This window comes from Sphaerodactylus townsendi, linkage group LG11 (assembly GCF_021028975.2).
Source record: "Sphaerodactylus townsendi isolate TG3544 linkage group LG11, MPM_Stown_v2.3, whole genome shotgun sequence".
Taxonomy (NCBI): Eukaryota; Metazoa; Chordata; class Lepidosauria; order Squamata; family Sphaerodactylidae; genus Sphaerodactylus; species Sphaerodactylus townsendi.
In genome coordinates, this window is record NC_059435.1 from 58,565,139 (window position 1) to 58,592,694 (window position 27,556).

Below are 27,556 nucleotides of genomic sequence, written 5' to 3' on the forward strand. Positions count from 1 at the left end.
ATAAGTTCTGCTCTCATCCAGTTCATAGTGCAGCAGTCCTTCTGGATCCTGAACACAGAGGACCGCACCTAACAGATGAATTATCTTCTGCTGTTGATACAGTTATGGGTGCAATTCAGAATATCTGTACTCTGACCTGGATGGCCTAGGCTAGACCAATCTTGTCAGATCTCGGAAACTGAGCAGGGTCAGACCTGCTTGGATAGGAGACCACCAAGGAAATCCAGGGTTGCTACAAAGAGGCAGGCAATGGCAAGCCACCTGTTTGTCTTTTGCTTTGAAAACTCAGTGGGGTCATCCTAAGTCGGATGTAACTTGATGGAACTTTGCACCAGCAAGAATGTCCCCAACACTGATGACTGACAGACATAACAGCTGTTATGACAGACATAACATTACCACAGGAGTACTAGTGCAAAAATAAAAAAAACCTTGAGAGCGAAGATGAGCAGGGAATATGTCTCACCTGACATAGCTGACTGTTGTCTAGAACTGCCACAAGAATCCTAACCTTTCCACCAACTTGTTATGAAAGGAATGGGGAAGCTTTCAGAGACCCATGACACAGAGTGGTAAACTCCATTTTCCCCTTAAATGTAAACAAACTGCATAGGGGAAGTATATGTCGTCCTTACATTTTATGTGTATCCCAATAAAATAATTTTCACATACAGCTTTAATTCTGATTGAATGTAACTTTTAAAGTCTGTATGGTGCCTGGGGCAAGCTCTCAAACTGCTCCCACCCAACCTCTTGCAATCTGGATGTTATGTCCTTATTAATACATCCCGACATCACATTCGCCTTTTTTGACGCTGAATCACACTGACTGCTCACAACTTACTGTCCACCTGTATCCCAAGATCTTGTTCTCACACACCATGACTCAGTACTATATCCTCCATCCAGAGAGAAAGTGGGGAAGAGAGAGAAAAGGAGGAAAAGAGAGTGAAAAGAGGGGAAGAGAGAGGAAACGAGAAAAAGGAGGGCAGAAAAGAGAGAAGAGGGGGAAAAGAGAGGAGGTGAGAGAGAGAAGAGGGGATGAGAAAAGTGAAAGAAAGGGAAGGAGGGAGAAAGGGGGAAGAGCAAGAAGCAGCTGGCAACCCTCATGGTGCATGACAGAAACCTGGTGCAGCATTTAGTTTTTATTCTTCCTGTGCTCACTGGGAACAGTCAGACTTCCATTAGAAGAAGAGTTGGATTTATATCCCCCCCCTTTCCTGTAAGGAGACTCAAAAGAGCTTACAAACTCCTTTCCCTTCCTCTCCCTACAACAAACACCCTGTGAGGTAGGTGGAGCTGAGAGAGCTCCAAAGAACCATGACTAGCCCAAGGTCACCCAGCTGGCATGTGCTGGAATGCACAAGCTAATCTAGTTCACCAGATAAGCCTCCACAGCTCAAGTGGCAGAGCGGGGAATCAAACTCGGTTCTCCAGATTAGAGTGCGCCTGCTCTTAACCACTCCACCATGCTGGCTCTCTTAAGGTTATCATCAGTATCAACATGAAACTGGTAGTGCCAATAGTTGGAAGACTTAGGGTACCAACTGAGCTCTGCTTCTCCCTGACACTGTCCATTTCTACATGGCCTCCATGTCAGGCATAGTGCCAGAGCATCTGTTTTCTCCAGTGCATCTTATTGGAGGCTTAACCTGTGGAAATGGGCAGCTGAAGCTTTTCATGGCATGGATGCAAGTAACTCCAGGGAAATAACATCCCATTAAGTATATGTTAAAGGGACAGGACCCTTTGTTTTCTGCAGCCATTTGACAATCCTGTCAGAGGGAGGGCTTAGGATGGCTCCTTGAATAATAAGCAGGGAATGTCTTAATTGTAAAAAAAAATCCAGGATAATTTATTTGATCATATAAAGTCACTACTAAGTTCCCATTCCACCTTAAAGCAGCTGGTTCCAACTGAATATAGGTAAGCCAAGGGAGATACAGTATGAGAAGACTTTGTCCGGCTAGTAACGTAAGGAACTTGCTATGAGTAGCTGATGGTCACTGTTGCCATATGCAGCTTTCTAACAGATCTTAAACAGTTTATTATAAATACTATACATGAAAGCACCTTCCTACATTGTAGAATAAATTCAGCTGGCTAGCAATGCAATCCAACGCATGTTCACAGCGCAAGTCAATCATACTGTGTCCACTGGCGCTTACCCCCTAAGGTAAGCATGTATAGGACTGCAACCTAAGGTACATCAGGTAACATAATCCTTCCGGTTGGCTTGATACATAGTAAAGCCTAGGTGTTTATAACAGGCAGCTGCACAACACTGCTGTCAGTGCTGGCTGAGTTTTCATTGAACTGGCAGTCAACTCGTCGCTGCATGTTTGACAGTCTCCCACAAAAGCCGAAAAAGGTTAAAAACACAGGGATAAAAAGGAGACCGTGAGCTGCTCCAAGCAAAATAACTAGAAATATAATCTTAAAAAATGCTCTGAAAATGTAGGTGTCCGTCATGGAAAGCGCCAATACTCCCACAATGGTGGAAATAGCTCCCTGCACCATGGGGTAACCAAGGCGGTATAGAGCATCCACGGCTTTGTCATTCAGGCTGGTTTTCTTGCTGCTCACGAAGGCATAAGAAACATGAGCGGAACAGTCCACTGAAAATCCTATGCACATGATAAGGTTGATCATGGATATGGAGTCAAGGTTGACATTCCAATAGGCCATGAAGCCAGTCACGCCAATAATAACAGAGGCAATAGCAAACGTGACCCACAACGAGCACAAAGGATTGGGAATCAGCAGCAAGGAAATAATTAACATGGCTCCAGTAGCAATCAAAATGTTTTGAGCGGTGTTCTGTGCTATTAAAATTAAATGATCATAGAATATAAAAGCAGGATGGTAAACAGTTAGCGGTAAGTCACAGTCTGCTGCAAGAGTTCTCAGTTGACTTAAAAGATTCCGCTCATCCACTGAAGTAGTAATATTGACGGTCTGTATGAAAAAACGGGATGCTGATATCTCCAGATCAGTAAAATTGATATCCCATCGAGACCGCGGATTTTGTCTGAACACGATAGATAAATTACCAATGAAAGAACTTCGGTCATCTATATTTAGAGACATTCTGTTGGCAGCCACTTCATACATTCTTAGCCACGACTCTGATAATTTCTTGTCCACAAAGGTTGCGTTTTCTAGCATCTCCATGCAGTGCTCAAGATTTGCACGAACACTTGCATCCCAGTACGGTATGCTTCTAGTAACAATGGCCATAACTCTAGGACCATACTCTTTAAAATACTGTTCTTCAAAATTGTAATACCGAACAACGTAGGAATGGTCGCTGACCAGATTTCGAAGATCTATACCTTCATTAACTTGAGTGCACCCATAAATACTACTACATATGTATGCAAAATACAGGGCAACTACAGCCACTTTCGACCAGCTATGCATAAGAAAAGGACCAAAATGCTTTTTAAAAAATCCATTCATGGGATGCTCAAACTCTCTTCCAGTGGCTTTATCATAAAGTCCTCCCACACAACACATGTTGTATACAAAGTTATGCTGAGCTTCATCTGTCACTTTCATACAAGTCAGCCAATGTCTGTTGCTTTCCTCTCTTCTACCGTTCAGAGCAAGGACTGCCCCCAAGAACGTCAAATTGTATATGTAGCAGAAGATGAAAGCCGTTCCTGTGTAAAGACAAAAGGACCGAATGGATGAAAAGGATGTCGCAATGCCAATGTAGAAGGCTAAAACGTCAGTAAGGGTTGTGATGGTAATGGACACAGCCGCCTCTGCATAGGTGCTAGCCATCCGATCCTCAACTCTGTGCTTGACTTTTGTCTGTTGCCAGCAGGACACCATGATGAACATGTCATCAACACCAACCCCTGGAGAAAGAAAAGGGATATTACTTTTGCACGCCTAGAACAGTTCCAAATTCACATGACCCCCATCTACAAGACGGGTGCATGAAAGCACTTTTTCCCCCGTCCTACTTTAAAGTGCAGATAGATATCTCAACCAGATCTGGCATCTGTTACTGTGTGTTTTGAGAGGAAGTGTGGTGGAAATTACATCCATATTCCACAGTGAGTTGGGGTGTACTTTCAAACTAGCTTATGTCTACTGAAGCAAAAATGATCCCTAGAGCATCCTGATGTATATGAAGTGACATTTTGGGCTGGGAGCACCGGGGCAACAAGAAAGGATCCCATTTGACAGGGGTAGGGCAGAGGGGCAACTGGGTGAAAATGAAATTATAGAAGACTAAAAGGGCTATTGACTGACTAAAATTAGAATCAAGGTTCAAAAAAGATATCCATAGAAAATTAACATTGCAATCCAGAACAGAGTTGCAGAATAACGTTGCAAGTGGATTGTTTGCAAGTTGATTTTGCTATTTGCACAGTAAAATCCAGCTGCAAAGTGCATTGAAAGTGCATTATTCTGCATGTGCGGAAGGGGACTAAGTGTTCTCTGTGGCTACTGATAAGAAGGGCAAGAGGAAGAAATAAAAATGCAGATAAGATTTATGAGAAATGTTTGGAGGAAGAATGACGTTCTGAAGGAAAATCTTAGATTTTTACCTTGCTTCTTAAGGGTATGATTTTGTATGTGTGCATTTACAAATTCTCTCCACCTTCATCTATCCAAAGCCTCAGTACTACTTATGGAAATGGATACCATCTCTCACTTACCAAGTGTAAGAAATGGTCCACTTGCCGCTGTGATAACAAAAGGCACCCCGCAAAAGAGCAATAACCCAAAACCACTGATAACAGCTAAGCCTGATGACAACACTCCAAACGCTGCAACACACACTTTTGTACGTACACAGTCGAGCCTGCAAAACATAATAAAAACCATCTGATTGGATTCAATGTTCCATGGTGCACCTACAGAGTCACTGCTTCCTTAAAGAAAAATAGAGCAGCTGTTGTATTTAAGAGGCAATTTGTAAAGCCACAAGAATTAGAAATAGTTCCCATCATGACAATATTATCGCAGGGAGTTCTTGGTGGAGGAAGGGAGAGATGAAATCAGAGGTGTAAATTTCTAAAAGCTTCAAAGCCCTGGAGGGAAGGGTACTTTTGGGGGGGGGGGGACGACGACGACGACAACAACAACAACAACAACAACAAACAGGGGTGGGTTTTTTGATTAACCGTAAATAAACTACTCCTACTCCTTCTTCCTGGAGTTCTCTTTATAAATGCCTCCTCCTCATATATGCCATTAAAGGATTTGTATTTGTAAATGCCTCCTCCTTTGTTCCAAAGGCTCCAACAACCCTGAATGTGAGGTTGACGGTTGGATTTCAGGCACAGCTGAAATTCTGGAGCTGGAGAGCTGAGGGCACAGTGTAACAGCTTCTGCTACCGGTAGTAACTGCTCCTCTGGTACCAGCCTGAGGCTCCCTCCCGCTCCTCCTCATTTGAGGAAGTGTCAGCAGGCTCTCTCATGATAACCCGTATACATCCATCAAGTTAAAACTTCATGATAACACTGAACTTTAATAATTTATCATCAAACACATTATAGCTTATTATGTATTATGAAAGTATTCACTTTCAATAGTGAACATATTCTGTAATCTATACAGTATATGTAGAAATTATCATTAGTTAATGACAATTAGATTAATAATACAGGCTGTTTTACATTTTTTCCATGCTTTACATTTGGAATACAGCCCCGTTTTAAAAAGCATTTGACTCATTCCAAAAGAAAAACATTTCATAGGAGTCTTTTAAATTCACTCCCAAATTTCTTATTTTTCCTCCAAATTTTTTTTCCCGGGACATCACATTTTAGTTAAATCATACCACAGTGATGGGAGAAGCACTGTGCCTTTCAACGGATGCATCAGGTACAAATTTATTAGACATGCGTGTAACACATACCTGTGAATTTCTATCAGAACACATGCCCCTGGTTCATTGACTAATTGAAAGACCAAGACAATGAACTTTATTATCAGCAAAGATATTGCTTTATCTTCTGGAATCCAGTTTTTGCATTGTGTATAGTAGGTAGTGTTTTATGCAGATTTTTATTTTACTGTTTTCCAATTTTGTAGGTCTGTTGCAGTTTACTGGATGTCTTACACTGAATGATTGTGCTGTTCTATATTTTACAATTTGCCTTGAAGCGCCGTGAGAAAAACAAGCAAATAAAATTTTAAAAATGACCAAGCAATTAAATGAATTTCTAATTCATTGGAAGGCCCCAATATTTTCTCTACAAATAGATGAATACTATTTGCCAGTTTCTACACCTTTTGGATGCAATTAAATGTGCACTGCACATAATGCTGATTCTAATTATAATAATACTGACATTTGTGGACTTTCTTTTTTGGGAATGAATTTAACCGAGAATCGATGACTGGACAATGACCCAACAGTGCTTCCTCACTCCTCCCCCACCCAAGAAATGAAGGGGAAAATGTTACCTTAAACATGATAAGACCGAAAAGCATGCTGTTAAAATATACGTGACAATAAACAAAGGGATCACTTGCTCAGAATTTTTTTCTAATTCTTCCTGTTTGGATATTGAGGAAAAATAAGCCACCTGCAAGGATGAGAAAAAAGGGGAGGTCCCTTGTTAAATATTATTTCACTTCACATGTAATGAAATGTCAGACATCTGATTCAGTTCGCAAAAGCATCTTGTTTAGATAAATCCGCAAGGTTATGCAGTTGCAAACTTAATGTGGTTGAAACCCTGACTCACCAACTCTTGCACTGCACCAGATTTGATAACATCAGATCTAAATATACCAACCTACACTTTTTCTTTCAATCTGGGCTGCCTGATCTGATTAGGTTATCTCTATTGTTAAACAACTCGGACCCTGGTCTTTGTGAAGAGATCGCCAATTTCATTGCGGAGATAGTTGAGAGTTCCCAGTAGAACGTATTTGTTGTGCTCCCCGTGGGGCCTTTTATCTATCATGTATCCATGCAATTGTTCCTGATTTATGCCAATAAAGGCTTATGTATGTATGTATGTATGTATGTATGTATGTATGTATGTATGTATGTATGTATGTATGTATGTATGTATGTATGTATGTATGCATCTTGTGCAACAGATAAATCAAAGCTGCAAACACTAGAAAAGAAAAATTATTTCCTCAACTGACAGTGCCTTCTCTGGGCACAAAAGACACGAATGGGTTTCCATCTTTTTCCCCCTAAAGAGGCTTACCACAGCCTGAGACCATTTCCCTAAAAAACAGCCTGTACTGCATCTCAACCCAGAAATGCTACCACTTGCTCAATCAACCAATATGATCCCTATGGCCCAGTACAATCAATACTCTGGCGGCGGCAGCAGCATTCTATGCCAACTGTCGTTTCCAGACAGTGTCCAAGGGCAGCCCCACGTAGAGAACACTCTAAAAACTTAAACTAGATGTTACCAGGGCATGCACTGCAGTGGCAAGGTCTTTTCGGCCCACTAAGTGTCACAGCTAGCTCACCAGTTGAAGCTAGTGAAACACAACTGTCCACCTGTTTATTCAACAGAGAGTACCAGGTCTAGGAGCACGCCAAGAGCCCCAAAAACAGGGGATAACCCATTTCCTAGGTCACATCCTCTCCCCACCCCCCAGTAGCACCTAGTTTTATCAATATTAAATTTCAGCTTGTTAGCCCTCATCCACTCCAAAACTGCCTCCAGATACTTGCTCACTGTTCCCACGGCTTACCATGGATCTGATGGTAGCATGCGACATAGCTGAGTGTCATCTACTTATCAGTGGCAACTCAGCCCAAATGACAGAGATTTCAGCAGCTTTACACAGATGTTGAAAAACATGAGGACAAGATGGAACTTTGGAGATCCTGACAGGCTAAAGGTCAAGGGGCAGAACAGCAGTCCCCCCAACCTACCCTTGGGGTAGGGACTAGACGCTTGGGGTGACGCACAAGGTTGTCTCCTCTGCCGCAACAAGCATGTGGGGTTGGTAAAGTTGAAAAGGATGGAGGGAGACTTCATAGTTCAAGATCACCAAGAAGCTTTATGGCTACACATGGATCTTCTTGTTCCCCATCTAACATACCCTATTTATTTAACCTCATTTATCCCTCTCCTTTCTCTGCAGGGATCCACAGTGGCGCAGGCAGATGAGTACTACCATACATACATACATACATACATACATACATACATACATACATACATACATACATACATACATACATACATACATACATACATACATACATACATGGGCATCAAAAGTATAATCCACTATAACAATTAAAAGGAGCCACAGTTGATTAACATTAAAAAGGAATCTACAACAGAATAGAAAACAAAATTATAAAAAATGCATATGTTATAATTTTACCTCAGCTAAAATTGACACTTATTCCTAACAACGCAGAGGAGGGCAATTAAAATGGTAAAAGGTCTGGAATCCATCCTCTGCAAGGAAAGACTTAGGGAACTGGGTATGTTTGGTTTGGTGAAGAGAAGGTTAAGAGGTGACATGATAGCCATGTTTAGATATTTGAAGGGATGTCATGTTGGTGAAGGAGCAAGGTCGTTTTCTGCTGCTCTAGAGACTAGGACCAGGAGTAATGGGTTCAAGGTGAAGGAAAAGAGATTCCACTTAAATATTCCTGACAGTAAGGGCTGTTTGACAGTGGCATGCACTACACTGGAGTGTGGTGGAGTCTCCTTTGGAGGTTTTCAAAGAGAGGCTGGATGGCCCTCTGCCAGGAGTGTTTTGATTGTGGTTCCTGCATTGTAGGAGGGTTGGACTTGATGGCCCTTGGGGTCTCTTCCAACTCTATGATTCTATGCAGAAAACTGGCTGCAGATGGGTACCAGAAAGGAATAAGGCTCTGGTGCCGTTACCTGCACAGAAGCCAGGTTGAGCTCGGTCAGCACGCCGCCGATGCGCCGCAGGAAAGCCTTCAGCCACTGCAAGCTGGCTGCTCGCTGCGCGGGGTCCTCCTCCTGCAGATGGTAGAAGAGGCGCAGCGCTTTAGCGGCCCGGACGGGGCGGCTCCTTTCGTCGGCCCCCGCTGGCCCCACGGAGACGTCCCCCAAGAAGAAGCCCAGGATGACCTGCCCTCGCCAGAGCGGGAAGGTCAGGTTGGGCAGCAGCGCCTCGATGCGCGCCGGGTCGTCCCCGACGGCAGTCAGCAGTGGGTTGGGGCTCTTGCAGGCGCCGTCCCATCGCGCGCAGACCTGGGCGTAGGCGCGCCCGCTGGCGTTGAGCCCCCGCACGGCCGCGTCCAGCGCCAGCAGCTCGGCGAAGGCGGCGGGGGTGAGGATGGTGGCGCTGCGCTCGTGGGCCACGGCCACGAAGGAGGCGAAGGTGCCCTCGGTGGTCTGCCTCTGCGCCGAGAAGCGCTCCGAGTCCCGCGTCGAGAAGTGCTCCACCGCCTCCCGGCGCTCGGCCTTGGCGGGGCCCCTGCGGGGCGTGAACTGCGTCTCGATGTCGTTGGACTGGCGGCGGGGCAGCTGCCGGAAGCCGGCGCCCAGCGCGGCCGAGAGCGCCACGGGCAGCAGCAGGAAGGGCCACGGGTGGGCGCCCACCAAGCCCCCCAGGCGCCGCAGCGAGCGGGTCAGGGGCCGCTCCACGCAGTCCGTGTGGCACAGGTCCGGCATCGTGCCTTTGGGGTCCCCCCACCCCGCTTTCCGAGCCGGGTTTGGAGGGCAACCAGCTGGAAGGAGCGCCGCGCCAGGCCTGCCCTCCTGCAAGTGTTCTTTGCACGTTGGAAGGGACGGGCGCGCCAGAGTCTTTGAATGGCGCTGCTAGGCGATGCCATTGTGGCGCAGTTCGAGCGTGGATGGCGGGTAAATTTGAACCCCTTCTCGACCAGCGAACTGCGTCGGAGGCAGATCCATGAGGATCTGTGTAGATCCACTGTTTTCTTTTTCCCACACTGGGTGACGTTTGAACTTGCGTCCACAATCCCATACAGAATCACTCCATTCTTAAATCCATTGGTGAATTAACTCTAACCGGGTTTGGATTATTAATGTAACAGCAATTTGAACACACTACTTCTGAAATCCTTACCATTTTGCCTTCTCTGTCTGTCAAATCAGTTTATTTCTTAACTAAATATCCTCCAAAGGCAATCGTTAGACTGAAAATATTTCTTTTGCTATAAAGTACTTATTTCAAATGCTGATAAGATCATTTTTTTAAAAAATTCTTTATTTAATTAAAATATATACAAACAATAAACTTAAAACATCTGTATTGATTAATGCAATCAAACTGAAAATAATAGTAAGTCTATTACTCTACCTCAAAGTATATATAATATTCTATCCTGTATAATATTCTAAACTTAACATCTACCGTTCTTTTCTTTTCTCTTATCATTTTATATTTATTATGAAGATCAGCTTCTCATAACCAGAAACCACCAGTTTGTTTGAAATGGGCCAGGTAGTCCCATTTGAACATGGCTGTTTTATGTATTGGGAAGGTGCGGGTGCTTTCTCTTGATTAATCCATAAAAAGTGTTTCCGGTTTGTTTGTTTTTAAATTTGATTTCAGTACTTGGGAAAGTGTGGATGGCCAAGGAACAAAACAGGAAATCCATGCATGCTTGGGGAAAACTAGTTGTTTTCTCCTGGGGGGTTTGGAAGTGCTGAATACACTTGGTTGCCAGCATTTGAGTAGGCCTATTCAAATGCTGTTGGTTTCTAACTGGCATTTAATTAAGAAAAAAACTGATTTGACAGGGTAAGCAAAATGGTAAGGATTTCAGAAGTACTATGTTAAAATTGCAGTTACATTAATAATGCAATCCTGGTCAGATTTAAATCAATATCATCAGTGGACTTAGAATCAATGGACTTAAAAATGGAGTAATCAGTGGACTTAGAATAGGATAAGTCTGTCTGGAGATTGTGTTGTACAACAACTGGCATACAAAGGAAGGACACAAGTTAGCATATTACCCAGTTTGGGGAAAGGTAAGCATTGGATCTACCCCTCAAAATTCACCAATAAATGACAGATCACAGCCATACACCCTCATCAAAGCCATATTTTCAGATCATATCACAGGTCATCTCCTTAGATCACAACCACATCACAACCATTATTCTGCATGCGTGGAAGGGGCCTCAGTTTAGCAATTGGTGCACAACCAGCTCTGGCTGATGTCTAAAATTAAATTGACCACACGATGGCACCAAACACTCAGCAATAAAAATGAATATTGTTCAGGACGGTTTGAAGTGTTTTCTTTCGCATTTTCAATCTTAAGTGTTTACAAAACATGGTTAATTTAGCAAAGACCGGAGGAAGAGTGAAAATTCAGAAATGTGTTAAAATTTAGGAAGGACCTTAACTGCCTAATGCAGGGCAGGGGGAAACTTACCTTAGGAGTTGGCACACCCCTGCGCCAATGAGGGTGCCCACCCCACTGGCACAAGGAACAAATGCACTGGCAAAGGGAAAAGATACGCAGGGACCACGCAAGCCACTGCCGTTCCCCAGCTTGGCTGGTGCAGAAAGATGCCCCAGCATGACCAGGGGCAGTTTGGGGGTGTTCCAGGGGGTGGAGCTGACCATAGTTGGCTTCTGCTCCCCTCCCAGCTTCCACCTACCCACAGAGCCATCCTCGAATGTATGCCCTGTTTCTTGTGGCATACGTCCATTTTAGCCATTTTAGCCAGCTTTCCTTTCGGGGTGGGGGTGTCTACTTGTGCTGCAGACAAACTCTTTGGAGACGGTGGTGCTGCAGTAGTTCCAGCTCCATCCACCGGAGAGGTCTAAATTGGGCTGTTAGTCAGATCTGATCACCATCAACCTTAACTTAAGAACACTCCCCACCCTCAGTTTTGAAGAACCAGAATGAAAACAGGTTTGCAGAAGCAGGCGAAAAACTAATGGGATCACCATAAGTCAGCTGTGACTTGGTGACCAAGAAAATAAAGGCCTATTGCCCTAGAGGTGTATGGGGGCAGTACGCTCCCTACAGCTATAAGTCTGTAGCTAAACCTATAGATAAAAGTAAATTGTATTTATTGACTTCATTTATATCCTGTCTTTTCCAGAACAGGTTAGATCATTCTGCTGTCCTCCATTTTTTTCTCACAACAGCCCTGTAAAATACTTTTGGCTGAGATTCTATGACTGGACCAGATATCATGGCAGAGTTGGGATTTTAACCGGGGTCTTCTAGATCCTAGTCCAATACTTACCCCGCTACACCCCCCCCCCCTCTCTCTCTCTCAATAATTAAATGAACCACATGATACCTGTGTGTAATTGCAGTCAATGTGGCCTTGAAAAGATGGGCTGTCTACCAGACTATGGCCATGAGAAAATGAACCATGTGCTAAACATAAAATTTAGTTGAGCTTTTAGTGCCAATTGTTGCCACCATGGTTACCACCAGCACTAGATCGGTGATAGCGTGCTGTGTTAAAACGATAGATGACTTCTAACATCTTTGCATGTGCCTATGTGTGATATCTGCAGCACACATACATTAGAGATGAGAGGCAGTTAATTTCAATGTTATGCTTTCTTTTTAGGCTGGTAGATGGTGCAGGTAGATGGCGCATCACTTCACAGCCACATTGATGGTGATTATACACGGATGCCATCTGGTGTATTTGTTTACTTCATGTATATCCTGCATTTCTCTTCAGCGGCAATCAAAATTGACTTACATAATTCATCTTTCATTTGCCTCAAAACAAATGAGTGAAATGGGTTAGGCTGAGCGTGTGTGACAGGCTCAAGGTCACCCAGTATATTTGCATGGCCTTACTGGGATTTGAACTTTGGACTCCCAGATCTGAGTCCTTCATTCTAAGCACTGTGCCACACTGGCTGTCACTGAGGCCCCTTCCGCACATGTAGAATAATGCACTTTCAATCCACTTTCACAATTGTTTGCAAGTGGATTTTGCTATTCCGCCCAGTAAAATCCAACTGCAAGTGCATTGAAAGTGCATTATTCTGCATGTGTGGAAGGGGGCTTAGTGATGTGTGAAAGTACTGCTATTAATACCATAAAATGTGACATCACCAGGCCCCATCTAGTATTGGACCCCACATGACAATAACTGATCTTGCTTTATGAGTCTCAGGGTTCAGGATAAAAGGAACCTGGAAAACTTGTGCCCTCCCTCATATACTCCTGCCCCCTCACAGATAACAATTCTGGCTATAGATCTGTTTAGGCACATGTAATGACTCTTATAGGCGATCCAGTGTGGTGTAGTGATGGACTAGGGCCTGTTAAACTCAGGTTCAAATCTTCCTTCACACTATGGAAGCTTGCTGGGTGATCTTGGCCCAGTCATACACTTTCAACCCTCACCTTGGATATTTAGATGGGAGACCTCCAAAGAATACCAGGGTCATGACGTGGAAGCAGGCAATGGTAAACCACCTCCAAATATCCCTTGCCTTGAAAATCCTACAGGGGCATCATAAGTCTGCTGTGAATTGACTGCAAACAAAACACCAAAAAATTGTTGGTTTGTTGGACCTTTAGTTCTATGACTTGTTTGAGATTAAGGCTTTGTTCACGCATTCATCTAGTAAAAAACCTAGTACAATGAGAAAGCAGCTGGGATTTCTCTGCAATGTGCTGATGGAGGAAGAGGCCGTCATGTGGAGGACATTAAAAATATCTCTCATCCGCATCACCTCATAGTCTTATCCTTCTCTGTAGTAGAGCAGGTTTTGAGTTCAACCGGAATAAAACATCAAAGCTATGCAATGTTACAATTACGAAAATATATTCTGTGTCTGTTCTTCGTTGACCCTTGACCGCTGTAATAAGGATGAAGTACTGTTGGGTCATGGTCACACCCTTGGCAGAATTATTCCCATGAGCAGAACTGCATGGATCTGTGGGGGCCCATGAGGCACCCACATGAGGCACCCACAGCAATTCAAGAGCCAGTGAAGGAGGAGGAGGGGAAGGCTCAGTAGGCATAATAATAGCACTTGCACTTCTGTGCTGCCTATTCAGCCAACGATCAGCTCATGCAACAGTAGGAGCAGGACCACAATGCTTGTGTTAGAATAATCAGGGTCTCTTTCCCCCTTGATCATTGCTCACCAGTCATGGCCCCCTTTTCTTAGACATTTTAATCAATGGCAGTCTGCAATTGTAGCATGCTCTGTTGATCCTCATCAGCACAGGTGAAGAGGCTACAAAAAGGATCTGTTGCTGTGGAAATAATATTCACTTTAATTCATCCCTAATCAGTGGTGGGATTAAAATAATTTAACAACCGGTTCCAGGGATGGGAATTCAAATAATTTAACAACTGATTGTTTATAAGCACCATTTTAACAACCGGTTCTGCTGAAGTGGTGCAAACCGGCTGAATCCCACCACTGTCCCTAATATGTCAAGCACTAGATCCAATCCAATCCAAAAACATTTATTAGGCATAAACCAGAAGTACCAGACATTCCAAATACAAAAACAGGATCATTGTTATATATCATGTAGAACATGGATTAAACATGTAGCAACTGCTTCAGAAATTTCTACATTAGGGCTGTTCAATAGCTTAGACATTTTTAGTTTGTCTGAGAGAAACATAAATTCTAGAGGTAGTAAAGCTCCCAGATCGGTTCTAGTATCATTATACCTCGAACAGTAAAGCAGGATATGAGGGATTGAGTCTATAGCATTGGTACAGTACTGACAGCAACGCTCACTTTGTGGGATGTTAAGGAAACGACCTTGAAGATAGACAGAGGGGAATGAGTTGCACCTTGCTCTTGTCATGACCCATCTGCATTTATAATTAACAAGCTGTTCTAAGTATACAGCAGAGCTAGATTTCGGGGGTGTGATCCCAAAGTATAGAGGGGAACAGGAGCTTTGTGCAGCACTCAGGAGAGATTGGTATTCCTGGTCATACAGTCTGATCTTTAGATGATGGTAAATTTCCGTGGCGGTAAGCATATGGAGAGACTCCCATGAGAAACCCAAGGAAAGCACTAGATGTGATGTTTATACCTCTTGTTGGGGTGGGTAGTAAGGAGCTCCTCATTCAGCAGTCTGTTTTTGGAAAACTGAGTTATTTTTGTGTTCCACTGCTTTGTTTTCAGGCACTATTCATCTCTCCACACTGCCTTCCTAATTCTCAAAAATTATTAAGGACTGCCAAAAATTAATTCTATAAGCATGGGCTCGTTTCATCGCACAGTACCGTTCTGCAGCGATCTGTTGTGTCCTGATTGTAAAAGTTGCAGAGAAAGGAGGGGAGGGTTCTTTAAATCTGTCTTCAATCTTACTGTAATTAGATTTTCTTCAGACAGTTTGGCAGTGCTGGACTTCAGAAATAATTAGCTGTTTTCCATGAGCAGTTTTCTTTGATTATGTTTGGCGTAGGTATATCAGTACCTCAACACTGTTGAAAGCACGTCAGCTCATGAACCTGCCTTGTACAGAACCACGCCTATGGCTCATCAAAGCAAGTGATGTCTAATCAGACTGACAGCAGCTCTCCCAAGTCTCGGGCAGAAATATTTCACATCACCTTCTACCTGATCTCCCTTTAACTGGAGATGCCAGAGACTGAACTTGGGCCCTTCTGCAGGCTATATAGGTGCTTTACCACTGAGCTGTGGCCTCTCCGTCCACCCTGTTTTATGTGGCAAACTCAAGAAATGGAAGATTTGCTTGTTCCTGAACACCTGTGTCCAGGAACATGAATGACAGCAGACCAGATAGGGTTTCTAACCCCCGGGTGGGGCCTAGATAGCTTTCAGAATTACAACAGATTTCCTTTCAGCTTTATCCTCTTATATCTTGGATCCCTAACATCTTGGGACCCACCGTTCCCCCTCTTTGGGAGGGTTTTAATGTGGATTTTAATGGACGTTTATAATTTTGTACTATACGCTGTATTTTAAAGGGTTTTATTTTATAGTTAATATTTAATTTATATTTTGTATTTGTGTGTTCTATTGTTGTTTTGTTGTGCATCGCCCATAGCCCTTCGGGGGAGGGACGGTATATAAATTTAATAAACAAACAAACAAACAAACAAACAAATAAATAGAAGATGACAAAGGTCGGTTCACCTGGAGAAAATGGCTACCTTGGGAAGGTGGACTTTTTGACATTATACCCTGCTGAGAGTTCTTCCCCTTCCCAAACCCTTTCCTCCTCATGCTCCGCCCCTAAAATCTTCTAAGTACTTTACAACTTGGAGTGAGCAACTCTAGGTCCATGATGTGTATTCTGCATGCTTAGGAAAGCACAGCTACTGTTGATACTTTGCTGTGTTTGATGTAGAAAACATTAGTTTAGCTGCCGTAGCTGTAGCAGACATGGTTGCCAGATTGGTCCCATTGAACTTATAGGACCTTTGAGTGTATATGTAACCTCTCTCTAGGCATAAGTTACACAGCTTATAAACATCACCCCCTATTTGAATGTGAGGACTGATTTGAATGTGGAGCTAGCTAGTCCTAGGGACTGTGCTATACTCTTGGTGTACTGTCAGGTGCCACGTAGTTGGTTGGACAGCAGTCCAGTTTTCAACAAGACGGTGCGAATGCAAGAATTCCCTGTGGGAAAACTTTGGCTTCAGCCAACCTTACATTTGGCTTCAGCCAGCCTTTCAGAGTTACAGAAATAGAAAAGAAGATATGGGTTTTTCCCCCCCAGAGTGACTTAAAAAATGAAAATGGCTTCTCCAGATCTTTTCAGAATTCTTAATGTAGATCCAAAACTTGGATGGTTTACTGCATTTAATAGTATTTAGAAACAGATCCAGAAAGTGCCATTGGAAGGGGAAAAAAGTTGCTGCTGAAAACATGTTGACTACTTGAGCAAGAAATTAGGCTGTCAGGTGACTGCTAAATTATCAAATTGTTGAAGGATACCATGGAAAGGGTCAGTGGCAAAGATGGATTACACCACTTAGCTCCATCTTAGCAGAGCCATTGGTTAATACTATATTTTATCATATTCTTTCTATTTGTAATTATTAATTGGCAGAAGACCAGCAACATTAAAGGACAATTGTAGAGCCAAATAACATAATCATTAAACTAAAAAATGATATGAAAAAAAGAGTTAATATACTCATTCTGCTAGGAAACTATGTTTTTAATTTTAGCTAATATTAGTAACTTTAAAGAACAGAGGAATTCTTTTTTTCTGAGATCAGAACTGGTATGCTTTTCTTGCATAACTTTGCATTACACATATTTTTGTTTAATAACTTTCCTTAAATATTTCATTAGAATTAGACAAGTAAGTCCCAAAAAGGTCTCTAGAGGGGGATAGATTTCATTTAACTTGCAACTCTGATTAGAGTCAATGGAAATTGCTTGTGTGTGGTGGCCATGCCAATAACACTTTCCTAGGAGTAAGTCCCATTGCATAAAACTTCTGTGTAGGCCTTTTGCAGTGTCTGCCTTGCTTGTTCAAGTTCCAAGCAAAAATCTCAGCTAAAGAAGAATGAAGAACTGATTCAGAAGACTGAAGGCAAAGCCATGTGTCTGAACAATAGAACCCTAAGCAGGTATACTTAGAAGTAAATCCATTTAGTTAAGTGGGACACACTCCCTAGTAAGGATGTTTAGAATTGCAACCTTGATCACCAAATCAAGTTGAAGCCTGCTTGTAAAGACATAACATTTAAAGATCACACACACCTGAAAACTACATATAGTAATTTCTCTTCAATTAACATACAATCCTGTGCAGAGTTACTCCAGTTACTCCAGAGTTATGCCGCCCAGTGAAATGAATGAGCTTAGATCGGAGTAACTCTCCTTAGGATTCTTCTGTTAGTTACTGAATGTCTGTATTGGAGATGGAGATGCACATTTGCTGGGTTTTAACTTCCTGAAAGTATGATGCTGTCACCACTACATTTTTGTAGGATTGAGTAGTTTTCAGACGCCTGGAGTTGTGTGTGTTTTAAAAAATTCTGAATCTAGCATGAAAAATTATATAATGGCCCTTAATCACAATTTTCAGTAGTCTAGCAAAACCAGATTTTGCTCATACAGGCTGATTTAGGTGGCACATAATTTCTTGGGCAGTGCAATCCATGGGTGAGGTTGGAGGTAAGATGCACCATGGCTGGAGATGGTGCAGCCATTCCACCTCCTAAGATACTTGCTGCACTAAGGCCATCAACCTGACAGCGATGTTCCCCCTACCTCTATGAAAGAGCCCTATGCAGTACAAGAGCCCCTTCTGCACATGCAGAATAATGCACTTTCAATCCACTTTCAATCCACTTTGAAGTTGGATTTTACTGTGCGGAATAGCAAAATCCTCTTGCAAACAATTGTGAAAGTGGATTGAAAGTGTGATATTTTGTATGTGCGGAAGGGGCCTCTGAGTGCTGCCACTGCTCTGGGATCACGCTGCCTCCTGAACCTTTTCAGCACCCCCCAGTGGACTTCACTGTTAATGTTTAAACTTATTTACAATCTACCTCTCTTATGTATATCCTCTCGGTGAAGTTACTACACAACTTAAAATGTTTTTGCACAACTTTTTCCTTCCTTCCTTCCTTCCTTCCTTCCTTCCTTCCTTCCTTCCTTCCTTCCTTCCTTCCTTCCTTCCTTCCTTCCTTCCTTCCTTCCTTCCTTCCTTCCTTCCTTCCTTCCTTCCTTCCTTCCTTGCATATGAATGTTACAAGTAAAACAACCTAGTTCACTCAATAACCTATATTTGAGATGCATATTATGCGATTCAGGCTCCTTCCGCACATGCAGAATAATGTACTTTCAATCTACTTTCAATGCACTTTGCAGCTGGATTTTACTGTACGAAATAACAAAATCCACTTGCAAAGTGGATTGAAAGTGCACTATTCTGCATGTGCGAAAGGGGCCTCAGAGTACCACAGATTTAATTTTTCATAACTGTACAAGTACTTTTGCTAACTTCTGACCTGCACGAAAACTGTTTTCGGTGTTCAAGGTAACTTACGGTATGTACTCCTGTGCAGAATCAAGTGTTTCCCACTACTTCCATGTAGTGTCTATCACAATGAACCTTAAGTGTGCATTTTCAGCAAGCATAAATTTCACATTAAATGTAAAAATGCTGGGGAAACACAAAGGCAAAGAAAGACACACTTCTGCACCTGGAAAGTTCACAGCATTCAGTCCATGGAACAGTTTAAGCATCTGATGTATACTTGCTGGGAAGATGGTTCCCATGTAAATGTAGCCTTCACTCCTCAAAGGAAGGGAGAACTGCAATATTTGGTTAACATAGCAGAGTTTGACCAGTCACAGAAGTGTGTTATTGAGTGCAGTAAACAGATCTCCGACTCCCAAGAAGTATATTTCAAAAAGTTAAACTTACTGTTCAAAGGAATTCAAGTCATCTTCAGGTTGCAGTTGAAGGGAGGGAGAGAGAAGTATAATCTGAAGAATACTTTCCCTATCACAAACAGCAAGCTTACCTGGTATTATGGAAGTATGAAAACAGTGTTTCTACAGGAAAGGCCTCTAGAAACATGTGACTTGATTGATGAAGAGCCATGTGGAAGAATGGAGAAAAACAAGGACACACAGAGCAAGGAGGGGTCAGAGGACATCTCCCAAGTTAAGACAAAGAGAGCGAGATTCCCTCCCAGGAGATAACACTTATCCACACTTTTAGAGTGATGTAGCACCCCCAATGACCAGGCATACTGAGGTGCTTACTCTAACCAGGAGTTCTGTGTCCATGAAGGCTTGAGAAGGATGTGTAGGCTGAAGGGTTGAAATAGACAAGGGTGGAAGAGTCAAGAGGGCTTTGGGGGGTGGGTGGGTGGGGTGGGGTTTGTTCTGTTAGTTTGTGATGGAATTCAGGCATGTAGATGGTTGATTGACCTGTAGCTGCTGTAGATTTATAATTTGGCAGGGGGGGCATGTGAAACTGATCTGGTAGGGTAGACCCTATTCCAAGATGACAATGATCCTGTCTGCTCTTCATATACGATCTCACAGCCCAGATCAGCATAAAAACATCCATCTGGTGCATGGGGATGTAGGATTGATCAAGATTTTGCCAAAGCAGTTCACCGCTCAGTCTTTATTTTCCCAAGATTGCAAAATACATATTGCACTAGAAGAATCCTGCTCCAAATCAAGCTAAAGCTGTCCTTTCCCCCACTACCTCATCCAGAGTGAGCAATTGCATTGATGACATCCATCCGGTCTTTAAATGTAAGTTTCTACATTAAAAATGTGCTTCCACTTATGTGAGAATTTGGACACACACACAAGTCTAATTTCCTGTTAGCACTCCTTCCACCCCTGAAGTGCTATAGTAATTGAATGCAAACAACTGAGCAACACAGGAAAAACAGTTGGCAGCAATAATGAATCTGTAGGTGTAATCCTGAACTCAAGTGAACCATAATCTGTTTCCCACTCTAATACATGGTGAATGCACTTAGGCAGGTAACTGCTTAAAAACACCCCAAGGTAATTATTTCCTTCTCCCCCACTCTGTATCATGTGACAACCTTTAAAAAGCCATATTGCTCAGTGACATCATTCCTCTTCTATTTTATCTATTGGACTCCAGGATAGTGTTCTAAAGACTATAGCAGCTGTTTCAGCAGTTCAAAAGTGCTTAAGCATTTACAAAACAAGCATGCAATGTTTTTCCTGTTGAGTACTGTAATGTGTTTTACATGTTCATACAATCTGATAGGAGCCAGATAAATTCTTTTAAAAAGAGAAATCATATGAAATATATATATATATGTAGCCATGTTGCTTGGAATACTTTTTGAATAACTTTGTGGATAGGATATAACTAAGACACCTCCTTTGATCTTTCAGAAGATGGTAAATTTGATCAGGCATAAATCATACTGGAAGAATGTTTCTCCAACAGCAAATAAAGTTGCCGGCATGATCCAGATGAAGTTAAGCACTTGGAAGGTCTCATTTTATTTCAGTGGAAGAGAGCAAAGTGCTTTCTCAAGTCCACTCCTACTAAAATCTAACAGGTCAATCCAGGGAGGGGGGCTCAAATCCACCTGTGGAGGAGGTGTGGGCATGCACTGTCAGATTTGCATCCCTGAGGCACTTACCCTGGTGGAGGAGCAAATCTGCCGGAGGGAAGGTGTCATGGCCCTCCGCAGCAGGCAGACACGGCACAGAGTGCTGCATTGGAACTCCTGTACCTCTGCCGGTGTGGCAGGTGTGTTCCGGAGGCATGGCCTAGGGTGAAGCCAACATTAGTTGGCTTCCACCCAGCCTTGGCTTGACAGAATGCCATCTCGAGGGGCTTGGGTTTACGTCATCGTTTTGGGTGGCATAAGCCCAGTGGTGGGATTCAAATAATTTAACAGCACCATTTTAACAACTGGTTCTGCCGAAGTGGTACGAACCCCACCACTGCCTAAGCCCATAGAGCCCACTGGAGAACTTTTTGGCAGCGGGGAGGCTTTTTTTGGTTTCCCTTGCCCATGCTGTCAAGAAGCCCTCTTGGAGTGGGGTGGCGCCCCAGCAGTACTGCATCACGCTGGAGGGCTCTCGGTTGGGCTGTTAGGGATCTAACTTTGTACAACTTTCTCTGTTTTAAAACTAGAGCTTCTTCTGCACTGATTCCTCCCGCCCCCCCATCTTTGCTCCCAAGATGGAGAACTGTTTTTTTTTAATAGCATCCACAATTTGCCCTCTAATCATGCACTTTGCAGGTTTTCTCCAGCTTTGCGGTGATCTCTCCCGGAATACAGAGGACATGGAGCAAGTATGCGTTTTGTACAGAAGGAGGCCCCTTGTTGCCACAAACCTGGAAAAGCAGATAAATCTCTGCCATTCTCTTGGGACAATATATGACAAGGAAATACAGGACATTGTGACATCAGAACATGGGCAAGTCTAATAGGACATTATACAGGAAGAGAGGACACAAAACACACAGCTGCCATTTTCAGTAGCAATTGTGCATTGAGCTGCAGGGCCTAAAAAGGGTTTCTTATTTGTGTTCACGCAACAGAAACCAGTAGGTGGCAGTAAAGAATCATTAAGAATGGCATAATTCCTGTGCTTTGTCAGACTGACAGCAAAACTTGGTGTTTACTACAAAAAGCTTTTGGTGTCCAGTTCTTTGCATATTCTCACTGCAGCTATCATTTTCCAGTGGAAACATGTATGGTGCATCTCCTTTCTGCAAACAATCATACCGACAATTACCTTAATGGAAAATCAGATGGCTACTCATGGCCGTTGTCTGGGTTGAATCCACCATGGAAACGATCCAGGAAAATCTGTCGGCCACTATTACAGAACTGTGTAGCAGTGTTAGTAGATTTAACTCTCTCTAGAGAGGCCTAAATCTAGACTCGATTTAGCAAAAGACTCTTATCTGTGTTACTTTTAGAAGAGAAAGAAAATAACCAATTAGGGAAACCAAAGGCACCAATAAACTATATTGAATTTGACAAATACAGGCATTCCTGGTCAAACACCAACATTCCTGGTATAAAAGTATTTTCAAAAATAGCAAGGGCAACCTTCCACAAGGGAGACAAAATGCACGCACAACCTCATCAGATGTAGAATTAATTCCCCTCTCTCAGCCGACAAAAGTTTTCAAATTCTTAGCCTTCCAACAGGTGCACAAAATATTGATACTGAAGAAAAAAAATTCAGACTTATTTTCTCTGGGACAATGAGGTAGTTATTAAAGAACAAATGTAAAATGTATGTCTGCATCTGGAACAAATTTTGTGCCAGCCTTATGTGTTAAGTGGTGCGCCTCAAACGTATATGAGACAATGGGGGAAAATCAATATGCACACACACTTGATACAGCTGAAAAAAAGTAATAAACCAGGAACTGAAGAAATAATAAATCATCCCATTCATTGCCTTCCTTAACCCCTCAGTCTTTCACTATTTATACAGTTGTACGTATTTCACCATGTTCCTTAGTGATATATCAGTGCCCAGAATCAATTCAGGTGGTGGTGCAGGTGCTGGCGGGGAAGACAGTAGTAATCCCTCTAGGCTCTTCCTCCATTTTTAATTTTTAAAAAGCATTTTCTATAACATTTTATAGAGATATAACAGATAAGGCTTTTGGCCAGCAAGGCTAGTCACTGACTATTGGAGATTTGATTGGCTGTGGAGATTTTTTAAAATGTTGCTTTGGCAGCAGCTGCCACCACAGCTCAAGGATCAGCACTGTGTTAATGAAGCAGTGGCAACCATTTTGAGGTGGGGTTCCTCATCCTTCAGCGGCCATTTTGTGGCAGCCATTTCGTTGCTGTCCCCACCATGCTGTGTCAGAATTCCACAGGCTCAAAAAGGTTGGGGACTCCTGCTCTAGCTTGTAGAATACACAAAACAGTAGACAGGAGAAGGAATCAAAGGTAACCAGTCCCTAAGCTGCTCCTTTTTCATACATTATGGGGGGTCATGCTCAGTCGTGGGATTCAGCAGGTTCACACCACTTCGGTTAAAATGGTGCTTGTAAACAAACAGTTGTTAAATTATTTAAATCCCACCACCAGAACCGGTTGTTAAATTATTTGAATCCCACCACTGATCATGCTGCTGCCATCAAGAAATGCTTGTGGGTGATGCTGGTTCCAAGCTGGGGTAGGTGTGCTGGCAATGTTTTCTTTGGATTATTACTGCATGATCCATGTAGCAATTCCTTGCAGACTCTGCAGCTGGTAACAATGGAAGTGAGGGGAATGCACATCTATGGGCTTGATACCTGCACCTCCCAGCCCTGGCTTGGGTCCTATGTCTGTGTATAAGACAATATGTGCAGTCTGCTAATTCGTCGAGGTGCAGGGAAGTTGGCACTTTGCTTCTTGCTTTGCTTGTTCAGGCCTGGAGGCTCTCAATTAATTGAATGATTGTTCCTAGTGCAAGCCTTTCTTTACAATGAAACCATTGTCAGCAATCATAAAGCACACTGAAAAGCAGTAAAAAAATGAAACATTGCAACCTAACAATATCTAGCAGAAGTAGAAGAAAAAGAATTGTTTTTTAATACCCTGCTTTTCTCAACCTTTAAGGAGCCTCAAAGGGGCTACAAACTCTCTCCCTTCCGCTCTCCACAACAGACACTTGTGAGGTAGATGAGGATGAGAGAGTTCTGAGAGAACTGTGACTAACCCAAGGTCACCCAGCAGGTTTCAAGTGTAGGAGCACGGAAATAAACCTGGTTCAGCAGCTGAGAGTCCGCCGCTCATGTGGAGGAGTGGAGCATCAAACCTGGTTCTGCAGCTGTTAACCATGGTTTGATGGCGGAAGAGTTTTAAAAGACTAAAAATGAAATAAACAAAATAAATAACACAAAGTGATAAATGGGAGAATATTAAAATATAAAGAGGCAATATTTTATCCCACTTCTTTTCTGAACAAGAGCAGCATACAAATCTAAATGGATTGTAAAACTGTAAGAAAAAAGAACTTACAATTTTTTAGTCCGCCCTCCAGGGCAGCCATTTTCTCCAGGTGAACTGATCTCTAGCCTGGAGATCAGTTGTAATCCCAGGAGACCTCTTGACACCACTGGGAGATTGTGAATCTACCATTAACAAGATGGAGTAGGTAGACCTGAAAGTTTTATAAATGGTTTTATAAATGTACTATCAAATAATTTTTTTCTTAATAGTTCCACAGGTCAAGACAGCTTCAATCAATTTTTTCTTGTTCCACAGGTAAAGACAACTTCGCATTACACAATAACGAAGATTCAACATTCAACAAATATTCTTCAGCAATATGTATCGCTGAAGTAGGTGATGTGAAAGACCTCTGTCTAAGACATGGAGAGCAGCTGCCAGTCTGAGTAAATGATGCTGACCTCGGTGGACCAATACACGTATAGTGTAGCTTCACGTGTCTGTGTTCATGTGTCCCAGCATCTAGACAGCTATGGTGGGCTTCAGCTGAATTATGTCTTGGCAAGCTGGAACAGGTCCGGAGGAGGACAACCAAAATGGTAAAAGGTCTGGAATCTATGCCTTATGAGGAGTGACTCAGGGAGCTGGGTATGTCTAGTTTGGTGAAGAGAAGGTTAAGAGGTGACATGATAGCCATGTTTAGATATTTGAAGGGATGTCATGTTGGTGAGGGAGTGTGCTTGTTTTCTGCTGCTCCAGAGACTAGGTCCAGGAGTAATGGGTTCAAGGTGAAGGAAAAGAGATGCCACCTAAACATCAGGAAAAACTTATGACAGCAAGGGGTGTTTGACAATGGAATGCACTACCTTGGAGCTTGGTGGAGGTTTTCAAAGAGAGGCTGGATGGCCATCTGTCAGGAGTGCTTTGATTGTGTGTTCCTGCATTGCCGGGGGTTGGACTTGATGGCCCTTGGGGTCTCTTTCAACTCTATGATTCTATGAATAGGGTGCAGTCCAACTCTTAGAAAGTCTGTTTCCCCATGTAGTTTGGGAGGGATGCAAAGTACTTGTCCATGTGGGGTCAGAGGGTCACACATGGGACAGCCTTTGTTACCAGATCGGCACATTTTCAACTCTTTTTGGTTTTTCTGTGTACCATAACGACAGTCCAAAATTCCACCATAAACAGAGAACAGAAACATCTCAGAGGTTGTGCAATAAAAGAAGTCATTATTGACACACACTCATTTTGTCCTATAACGACAGTGCATTTCATTCCACTCATTTAAAAGGCATCTTTATTTCTGCAGAGGGAAGGGAGGAAATCTTCTAAGATTCTATAATGTAAACATGTGCTGACATTAATTATTGTAATATTTATCTGCAAAACAGATGGTAATGCTTTCCAAAAACGTGTGAGCAGTAATCGGAATGAATTTATGGAGGCTTTGCTGTTTCTACTGTGTTCTCATCTAGGTGTAGCCTTGGACTCTGGTCCAAGCAGAGAGCTGCTTTTTTAGTGAAGTTCTACCAGACAGATGGAAAACATTATTAACTACTGTTTTCCTTTCTTGTCAGAAATGTTTTGTCTAATCATCACATAATTACACATCCATATTGTAGTAAATCACGCTATGTAAACATTTCAAACAGAGTGGAACTATTAAGGTGAAATGCAAAATATTCCAGACTTTAAAACAAAACAAATATGAAGTGAACCGTGCTGAGTAAGAAAACGCTGAAATCAAGGTCAGACAAAAATATAACTCTACAATTTTGGCGTTTGGCTTCCTCAGAGCTAGATTCTATTAAGCCACAGACAGAAATATACTGGGCGCTTTGATATGCCTTCTCCTTTTGATATGCTTATTAACAAAACTGCTGCTTCTATTCAGGGCTCCCTTCACAAAACCCAAGAAAAGGGTTTGGATCAGGTCCTTCAGCATTTGGCTACCCATGTACCAGCTGAATTCAAGAGATGGCCTCAGGGGTCTAGTTCCCTCTGAATTGACCCTCCTTTCAGCTACTAATCTATCAACATTTCAAAGATGAAAATAGAGACACACTTGTAACTGTGAAGTGGTGGTGAAAAGTACTATCAAGTCACAACTGACTTATGGCAACCCCACAAGGTTTTCAAGGCCAGAAAGGAAAAGAGGTGGTTTCCTATTGCCTACCTCAGTGGTGGCGAACCTATGGCACGGGTGCCAGAGGTGGCACTCAGAGCCTTCTCTGTGGGCACGCACAGAATACCCCCCCCCCCCCACATCTTGGCTGGCCTGGGCCGCTGGGCTCGATTATTAGCATTAAACCTAAGACCTAGTTTTGGGGAAGTAGTGTAGGTAACCTTGTTAAGCGCTGTTAAACCTCACTGATTTTCATGTGAAGAACTAAAGCGCAATCCTTTACCTAGGAGTAAGCTCGGTTGCTGGCAATGGGGCTTGCTTCTGAGTAAAGCCTCCTAGGGTCATGATTCACCCGTTGGATGAGTTGCATGGTTGCTTCAAAGCAAAGTCACTGACTACCACCAAGCTTACTCCCGAGTAACGCACGCCTCAGAGCCAACCGTTTTTTCTAAACTAAAACCTCAGTATTCAGGTTAGATTGCTATGTTGGCACATTGCGATAAATAAGTGGGTTTTGGGTTGCAGTTTGGGCACTCGGTCTCGAAAAGGTTCGCTATCACTGGCCTACCTCTTCACAGCAACCCTGGACTTGGTGGTCACCCATCCAAGCATTAACCAGGGCTAACCCTGCTTAGCAGCATGATGAGACTAGGTTAGCCAGAATCATCCAGGTCAGGGTCCCTATGTTCTGATTTACTCTTAATGTACATTCATGTACCTGCATGTACTCAAGAGACACGATGCCTTTGCATCCTGTGGGGATTCAACTACCACAGATTCAGGGACAGAAGAAGAAGAAGAAGAAAAAGAGTTTGGATTTATACCTCACCTTTCTCTCCTATAAGGAGACTCAAGGTGGATTACAAGCTCCTTTCCCTTCCTCTTGTGAGGTAGGTGGGGCTGAAAGAGCTCCAACGAACTGTGACTAGCCCAAGGTCACCCAGCAGGAATGTAGAACTGCGGGAACACATATCGTTCCCCATATAAGCCTCTGCCGCTCAGGTGGGGGAGTGGGGAATCAAACCCGCTTCTCCATATTAGAGCCCACCTGCTCTAACCACTACACAATGCTGGTTTGAAAGCTGAAGGCTGGCAATGTTAGCACCTAATTACATGGCAGTTTTAATT

At 42.9% G+C, this 27,556-nt stretch overlaps 1 protein-coding gene across 1 annotated transcript; it reads right to left on the reverse strand.

Moving 5' to 3' along the window:
* Positions 1-1,855: 1,855 nt before the first annotated feature.
* Positions 1,856-9,612, reverse strand: PTCHD3 (patched domain containing 3). Its single transcript, XM_048510494.1, has 4 exons — positions 8,854-9,612; positions 6,434-6,555; positions 4,677-4,822; positions 1,856-3,866 (listed from the first exon to the last, which is right to left on the reverse strand). The coding sequence occupies exons 1-4, from the start codon at positions 9,610-9,612 to the stop codon at positions 2,254-2,256; spliced, it is 2,640 nt and encodes an 879-aa protein (XP_048366451.1). The 3' UTR covers positions 1,856-2,253.
* Between the last annotated feature and the right edge of the window lie 17,944 nt (positions 9,613-27,556).

What these genes read in the sequence shown, in the direction of transcription:
- PTCHD3 (XM_048510494.1), bottom strand. Translation starts at nt 9,612, where the DNA reads ATGCCGGACCTGTGCCACACGGACTGCGTGGAGCGGCCCCTGACCCGC. An exon ending in TCGGTCTTATCATGTTTAAG is followed by an intron (nt 4,823 to 6,433) that starts GTAACATTTTCC and finishes TATGTTTTGCAG; the next exon opens with GCTCGACTGTGTACGTACAA. An exon ending in TGGACCATTTCTTACACTTG is followed by an intron (nt 3,867 to 4,676) that starts GTAAGTGAGAGA and finishes TTCTTTCTCCAG; the next exon opens with GGGTTGGTGTTGATGACATG.